This window comes from Adiantum capillus-veneris, chromosome 29, assembly GCF_014529385.1.
Source record: "Adiantum capillus-veneris isolate H3 chromosome 29, ASM1452938v2, whole genome shotgun sequence".
Taxonomy (NCBI): Eukaryota; Viridiplantae; Streptophyta; class Polypodiopsida; order Polypodiales; family Pteridaceae; genus Adiantum; species Adiantum capillus-veneris.
Genome location: NC_140959.1, coordinates 20,442,512 through 20,450,376, shown reverse-complemented (window position 1 = coordinate 20,450,376; position 7,865 = coordinate 20,442,512). Strand labels below are relative to the sequence as shown.

The 7,865-nt window shown below is 44.4% G+C and overlaps 1 protein-coding gene across 3 annotated transcripts; it reads right to left on the bottom strand.

Annotated features, from left to right (window-relative positions):
* Positions 1-1,194: 1,194 nt before the first annotated feature.
* Positions 1,195-7,640, bottom strand: LOC147418863 (uncharacterized). 3 transcript variants are annotated; one of them, XM_086505406.1, is made up of 5 exons: positions 6,950-7,640; positions 6,167-6,832; positions 5,672-5,932; positions 4,293-5,060; positions 1,195-3,670 (listed from the first exon to the last, which is right to left on the bottom strand). In XM_086505406.1, exons 3-5 carry the CDS (start codon positions 5,921-5,923, stop codon positions 1,421-1,423), a joined length of 3,270 nt encoding a protein of 1,089 aa, XP_086361532.1. In that variant the 5' UTR covers positions 5,924-5,932; positions 6,167-6,832; positions 6,950-7,640; the 3' UTR covers positions 1,195-1,420. The 3 variants fall into 3 exon arrangements, with proteins under 3 accessions (XP_086361532.1, XP_086361531.1, XP_086361533.1); XM_086505405.1 differs by having other exon boundaries at positions 6,171-6,832; XM_086505407.1 differs by having other exon boundaries at positions 6,171-6,832; positions 7,319-7,640.
* Positions 7,641-7,865: the final 225 nt, after the last annotated feature.

Here is a 7,865-nt window from a genome sequence, read left to right as displayed (position 1 = left end):
GACTTACCTCAACATCATGAGCTTCAGTGAGGGAGGCACTGCATACCTGGCTAGGTACGATTGGGGGCAGGGGACCGCTGGCCCGGTGGGGGGGCCGGGGGTCCCCTGCCCCCAATTGTACCTAGCTAGGTATGCGGTGCCTCCCGAGCAAAAGCTCATGATGTTATGCATTGTATGAAAAACACTGGAAAAGACTCCATTTTCCTACATGAGAAAATTTCTAAATCTTCTTGTGTCTTCACTGATGTATTTGAGATATTTTGAAAGGAGTTTTATTTTTCGAAATTACGGAGACGTACTTATCCAATCCTTCACCTTCAGGATCTTCAAAGCTTTTCAGCCGTGGACTTTACGATCACAAAAGGCCTCAAGTCGCAAGAACCCAATTTATTGTGTTGTACCCTAGCCAAAACCAAGTGATCAATTGCTGATTGTAGTGGTTGAATTTCATAATTTGCCTCTTTGGCATGACAATCCTCCCGTGAGAAGAAAAAAATGGACAATTTCCAAAATGCTCCAAATTAATTGAGCTAGTTTTGGCAGGGCTTGTGCTTCACAAGCCTGAAGGTTACTGAGGAGCTTATCATGGTAGATTCATGAGATAAGGCAAGCCTTAAATACGTCTCGTGTTGAATCCGTAAACAATGGTTGTTCACAATGCAATGCCAGGAGTGACGCATCGAATGATAAACTCTGCAGTTCTTCACAGATGTTCATTGACAAATGCCTTGAATAGCAGGTCTTGAGTTCAAGACTCCTCAGATAGATCTATGAGGCCCCTCAGGATTGTTCCTACTATGTTAAAGGATCTTTTCTTCTACTTTCTTGCTAGTCAGTCCAATTGACTATTCTAGTGAAAGTAATATCTTAATTCAAAGTTACCACTAAAGAATCAGGAGCCCGTGAGATTTTTCCACAGGTGTTGATTGCATCTCTAGTTTGACAAAACATAAATCACGAGGATTTCTCAAGCCATGTTCAATGAAATGAATCCAAAACAATCATTTTTAAGACACAATCAGCAATCCTGTACAAAACTCACCGCCTTGTCATCAGCAAGGTAGCACGCCTCGCATGGAGACATACCTGCAATATTATAAACCAGCATCTCTTGCATTTTCCTTTTGAAATTAACAGTGAGTTTCTCATTCTATACATATCCTAAGAACTGCATGTTGAAAGGTTAAGACAATATTCCCTGTAAGAGAGTCCTCCTCGCTTGTATTCAATCCGATGCACAATCCCACATTCAGAAGATTGGTGTCTGCTCAATTGCCAATTCTACCACAATCGATCGACAATATTCTAAGCAAAGGAGGTGTCTTGAAGACAAATGAGGAAATTCAGCTATGTTCACATATGGGGATATACAAAATGAGCTAAACAATGATTTCAACAAATTATCTGTGCTTAAAAGGGTTTAATAACCCAGTGGTGGTAGGCACACCCTGCGCTGACGTCTCATGCGTTGCCGGCGAGTCGATTCACCCCAAGAACATACTCTTAAGAGTCCGTTCTGTTTTCCAGCTTTACAAGTTCTGAAACCCTTTGCCTTGACAGGGGTTTTGGCTGAACTTAGAGCTGGTAATGACCAGGAAACATCTTCCTTTGAAGAGAGGGAACACCTTGCCATTGCCTCTGTTGCAGATTTCACAAGTCCTTCAATGATTTGTAAATCTTCGGTTATTTCCTGCCTTGAAAGAGAAGCAATGCTGGGAAGTGTCTCTTTCTGGAAATCTTTACCCCCTCTTCCTCTCCGTAAAGACCTCCGTCGCAGGTTGGAAGGCGGAAAGCACTCTTCTGGTAAGTCACATCTCACTATGGGCTGTGGAAAACTTGTTTCACTATCAGGGTCAATAGGCTTGAGACTCAAGACTGCAAGCTCAAAGGCATCCAGCACTCTCTCTCCCATGCCTATATCTTCTACGCAATGTTCTGGGCCTCTTAAAATACTCTCTTTTACTCTCGGACCAGCCATACCACCATCCATGCATGACAAGTCATCTTGAGGAATACTGTCTGCTAGCCATTTAAGGGCTCTTTCTTCATCACCACCAACATGCTGGTTTTCACTAACCACAGACGGCATATCAAGAGACAAGAGTAGCAAAATATCAGCAGCTTCAGAAGCATCAACTTTACCATTGCTGGCCTTATCATTGCCAGTATGACCATAAATACTCTTGAATGGAATACTCTCTGTCAGGGGCAAACCTCCAGATGTGTCGCCTTGATAAGCTTCCGAACAACTGAGCATTGCTGATAGCAATCCTTGCCTTCTAGCCGATACCAATGAAGCACTGTCAAAGATCACTTCTTGAGATGATCTTATTGCAAAGCTATGAGGAAAAGCTTCACCACTAAGGGCAGAGTCATCTTTTGCCTTTGTCAATGCAGGGACGGGTGTGCTTCTGCTTTCACAACTTGCTAAACCCGAACCATCCGAGCTTCTTCCAGCTACCAATCCTCCTTTCACCCTGGTACCATGCAGTTGTTCATCATCAGGAGCATCCCCATGCCTGTTGGTTTGATAAAAAGAATTGGCACTCTGTTGTTTCCGTGCCATTGTGCTTGCAATAGTCTCCTCAGGGATAGCTTTTAAGCTGGAGCTATTGTTTGAGGCTTGCCACTCTAAATGCGGCCTCACCCCAGTGGACATCACCCATCCACTCCCTGTACAACCCTCAATAATATGCTTGGAGCCGGTCGGTATTGTCTGGCTCTCTGCATCCATGACTTGCACTGACTGCTCATTCAAGTCGAAATCATTCCTTACTGGCTCGGATTGCAGACCTACTCTGTTATATCTCTGAGCTAAATGCTCATCTGAAGGAGAGTCATCAACCCTTTGCAATCCCTCCCTAGCTTCATCGTCATTCAAATCGAGGCCTAATGTCAAATCAAGATCTGATGCTGTGGGCATAAAGCCAAAAATTAACCTTTTAGAGGAGACTTCAGGTTTTGTGGTGACGATAGAAGGGATAAAGGCAGTGGTGCCCTGCAAATTACCTTCACCTGCTTCTTGTGTGCTTTTAGTGAAGGCACCTTCTTGTACAGGAGGGACATGAAGCCAAGAGCTCGAAGAGTTCCCAACTGCACTTGATGGCCTTTGATGTTGAGCTCCTGCTTTTGAAACCAATGGCATGACCGAAGATGCACTTTGTTGATACCATGGAGGTACTGGGGACCCGCTGTTCTTCGAGTTTGAGGCCATTTCCTTAAAAAGAAAGGCAGAAGCTGCCTCTGTTTCTTCGGATACTAAGGAGTGTTTAACTACAAAAGGTGAAGATAAATGGTTCGTTGCTGATGTTAGTGATGCACCTAGATGTTGCTCAACGCTTGACGGTGATAATAATGAAATACTTTCGTTTCCACTACTAGCTTGGGCCAATTTATGTAGCACCTGAACATTTCCCGTCAACGGATCTAAGAAGTACCCGGGAGAAGACTTGCAATGAGGTGCCCTCAGCAAAGTTTCTCCAAAGGAAAGCCCTCCGCTCTTTACACATATATCCAAGCGCTCTTTCTGTGCACACATGGAAGAGACCCTCTCCTCAAAAGATGATGTTCTCTCACCCTGCTTTGGCAGAAAAAAAGGTGAGGTCTGATGGTGCCTCTGATGGGCTAAGTTTATGGGAGGTATGTTTGTTGTCGAGCTTGTTTGCAAACCCTGCATTGGAAACAGAATAGCATGATTTCCTGCATGTTGCCACTAATAAAGATCGTGCTACCAGAGAATTGGCATATCTAAGTACTGAATTTTTGCATAGAGCCCTGGGGATGGAGCAAGAAGAGCTTCTAAGTCTGCAGAGCCTCGCCCAGGTAAGGGTCTAGTTTTTACAGTGAGTATGAAACATGTGTTTTAAGCAGGCACTAATGCCGTGTATCTGTATCTGAGTGAGTATGTTTGTCTGTGATTGCACATTGAAGCATTCATCCGTGTAATAAATCCATAAATATGATAGTACACGACAAGGAGCCTATTGATCCGTGTAATAAATCCATAAATATGATAATACACGACAAGGAGTCTATTGTGTGTGTGTCTGTGCGCACACAACACTTATACATTCATGTCCCACTATGTATAGAAGGATGCATGTGCTCATATTACATACCACATTGCTCACACACACACACACACACACACCCCACAACGCATACATACACGTACACACATACACATGCGCACACACACGAAGACAAACATATACACGTGTGAACACAGTGCACATCCTACTGGAACAAGTTGCCATGTTCAGCTAATGAAACTAGTAGAGTAATATTCCTACCTGAAGGAGCCAATGAGGCAGTCTCGACGCACAAGCATCACTACCTGCGGCTTCTGGTTCCCTCCATTTGTAATCTGAATCATTTTGCATTGCTCGCGATTGCACATCTCTGTTGTTTATTTCTGGTGTAAGTTTAACCCCAAAAAGACTGGTAACAGGGGTCGTCACATATGATGAAGGTAGGCTACCACTCTCAATTGAACAGTTTTTAGAGTTGGATGACCCCAGAGGAAAAACAGGGACTTCCTTTTGCTGAGTTGTGAAGCAATCTTCAAAAGTACTCCACTTACTGTGGCTCAGCGTCGATACTCTGTTGCTTGTCTCCTCATGCATTGCCATAATGGAATGTTTACCTTTACCCAATAGGGAGGAGGTACATTGTGAATCCGGCCAGCTTGCCTGCAGCATTTGTGCTAGAGGTTTTTGATCCTCCTCAACTCTAATGTCAGTGTGTTCCTCTGCTGCCGGCTGTTCCAGATCGATAATAGGCCTCTGGCTGTGCTTACCCATTCCAAGTCTATCAACACGATGTTTGCCTTCACAGGGCCTGTTTACATCAATCTGACCTGATAACTGTTTCCCAGTAGAAGTTAACCTGCTAGCTTCCCAAAATCTCCTCTCCTCTTTCGCTCTACATGAATCAAGGTTGTAAGGAAGTGAGCTAGTTGAGGGCGGAGAATCTGAGTGTGGATGGCCGAACAAACTCGTCCTCTTTGATTCTTCCATCAACAACCTCTGCACTTGATAAAGCCGGTGTAGCTCATATAACTGCTCCAATACCACAAAACACCTTAGACTATAGTTGGTAAAACCCTCAATTCTCAGCTTTGCTATGTGACAACTTTTGGGTTCCCCTACGATCATCAAGAAATTCACATACACATACAGCATATACATATACTTTATGTACACATAAAGGGCTTCATGTCCCCATACACATCCAGTGTCTGCATATGAGCGAAATGTCCATGTACATGTAAATGTACTATGTATTCATATATCTAACCAGCCTGCCAGCCTGGGGTTGGGCTAAAAGCGCGTTATGCCTATATAGTATTATATGCTTGTTATTAGTTTTATGCTTTCAAGTTGGGCACGGTGAAGGTAAAATTTTTGCATTTAATCGTTTCAAAATTCATCTGAGCTTTTAGATTAAGACTCCTTATTTCAAGAGCTTTCTGGTGATATATCAATGATAGACATATTTACAGTATAGCCCATATCAAACCCAATTAGCATGTCTCAATTTTATGCTGACTAACACTCTCCATTAACATGCTTTTTGGTAAAAGTTGACATGCTTACACCCGTTGGTAAATTCTCACAAGCCAATTTAAGCAGCATGATATAGCGACATTTTGATACTGCACAACACTTGCCTGTTCTTTGAACACGGACTCATGTTGCAGCATTGTCTGCTTCAATGTTTCCACATCATTCACATGGTGCTCCACCTTCGGCTCTCTAATAACCGATCTATATGACGACTCCACAGTATAAGTAGGTGAAGCATCCAAGAATGCGGGTAGAGCAAAAGCTTCATCTGCTCTGCTCTTTGAGAAGGCCTTAGTGCGCTTGCTAGAGAGTAACGCAAGCGAATTCTTCTCACATCGCATGTTTGCAGCGGCCATCTCATCTAGCTGCCAACAACAACAACGAGTTAGTGTTTGCAAACAGATTCTTTATAACGAGCCAACAGTGAGGGTGGCAGCCTCTTGCCTCCCACGCCTCTCACAATCATAGCGCAATTGGGGTTTCAGGCACACGAATGTGAGCTACCATGGTGACTATGACTACGAAAATAGCGAGGAAAAGCAAGCACATGGGGACTACAACAATGACTACGACAATAGAGAGGAAAAGCAAGCACGTACTTACTGATGAGCTGATGTCTTAACTGCTGTGCACTTGTTGGTTGGCCGTTTGAGATCCATTTGCACCTTCATGTTTGAGGGAAGTGAATTGGGCATGAAAATTTCACTTGAATACTGTCATGACAAGAAGCGCCACCAAGATGGGGCTGCTGAGTACTCAATATGAGGCCCATTCTCCACGCAGAATGCCATTATGGAACTCTTACTAGAGAAAAGATGCATCCCTTGAAGATCTCCAATACTTTGGGAGGCCTGAGAGGAAGGACGATATCTAGGACGAGCAGAGAGAGAGAGAGAGAGAGAGAGAGAGAGAGAGAGAGAGAGAGAGAGAGAGAGAGTTGCTGGTGTTACATGTGGAGAAAAAAATGCGTGTGTATGCAGAGACTTGTGTGTGTGTGTGTGTGTGTGTGTGTGTGTGTGTGTGTGTGTGTGTGTGTGTTTGCCTTCTTCTATGTGCATATATAACAGGGGAGAAAGTGTGTGTGTGTGTGTGTGTGAGAGAGAGAGAGAGAGACAGAGAGTGAGAGCGAGAGAGAGAGAGAGAGGGGGCTGCAAACTGCCTTTACCCTCCTTGCTTGTTAGCAGAGCTTCTTAGGGTGAACATACTTCCGAATCTAGTGGGGAAACGTGCAAGTGAAAAAACAGGGACAGCAGCAGCTCTCGTCTCTGCAAAAGAATAACAAGGGACAAAAGTAAAAATTTGCCTTTTTTTCATACGTCCACACACATACACAGAAACCCATCACACAATTAAATTCCTTCAAGCTTTCATGGAAAACTTACTCGTGATTCAGCTCTGATCATAAGACCATGAGAGCCAGACTACTCATGAATGCATGTAGTAGCTGCGCATGGCTCTTAAGTCCAGCTGAGGAGCTCAATGGAAGCTTTCACTACTCACAGAAGGTCCGTGAAATCTGTGTGTATGTGTGAGCGCGCAAGCGTGGGGGAGAGAGAGAGAGAGAGATTGCCCACCGCAGAGAGAGAGAGAGAGAGAGAGAGACGAGGAATATCGCGGCTTGCTCATAAGATAGTAGTACATATGAAAGAGACGGAAAAGACGGCACAGGAGAGAGAGAGAGAGAGAGAGAGAGAGAGAGCAGTCGCCACACGCACGCACGCACGCACAGAGGAGATAGACCGAAAGCCTACGCTGCAAGGGAGCGCCTGCAAGGAAGGAGGCGGAATTGCGTTCGGACTCCGGAGCAGCATCGGAAAGCTGAGAGAGAGAATCACGAAGGACGCCCAGATCGAGAGAGAGTAGAGAGAGAGAGCTCAGCTGCTTAGGCTTCAGCAGCAGAAGAATCACGAACAGGGACTCAGGGAGTAGCGGAAGAGGAAGAGAGGACTTGGAGTCGATGAGAAGAGAAAAAGCTTGGAGTCGATGAGAAGAGAAAAAGCTCATGATTGCTTCAGCAGATCGCTCATGTCGAATCCCCAAAGCTTAAACAAAAGAAAGTAGGCAGAGTCCCGTCTGCGTCTTTCTGTCCTGATGAGATGAGAGAAAACAAAAGATGTGGGTTGTTAAAAGTTTTTGGACAGCTCACAAGAAAAAATTATGCCCTTTTTCCCACCCTTCTGGATCACAGGCCGACAAATGTTATGGCCACATTTCCAAAACAAAACATGCACCCCCAACCCCACCATAACTAGAAAGCCTTTGCCACATCTAGCTATACTGCATCTATAGATCCAACTA

Bases quoted from the DNA above. Each gene is read 5' to 3' on its own strand.
- LOC147418863 (XM_086505406.1), bottom strand. From the start codon at position 5,923: ATGGCCGCTGCAAACATGCGATGTGAGAAGAATTCGCTTGCGTTACTC. The intron at 5,061-5,671 runs GCAAGTGTTGTG...GTATTGGAGCAG, and splicing joins AGTCCGTGTTCAAAGAACAG to TTATATGAGCTACACCGGCT. The intron at 3,671-4,292 runs GTAGGAATATTA...TTTCCAATGCAG, and splicing joins TGCCTCATTGGCTCCTTCAG to GGTTTGCAAACAAGCTCGAC.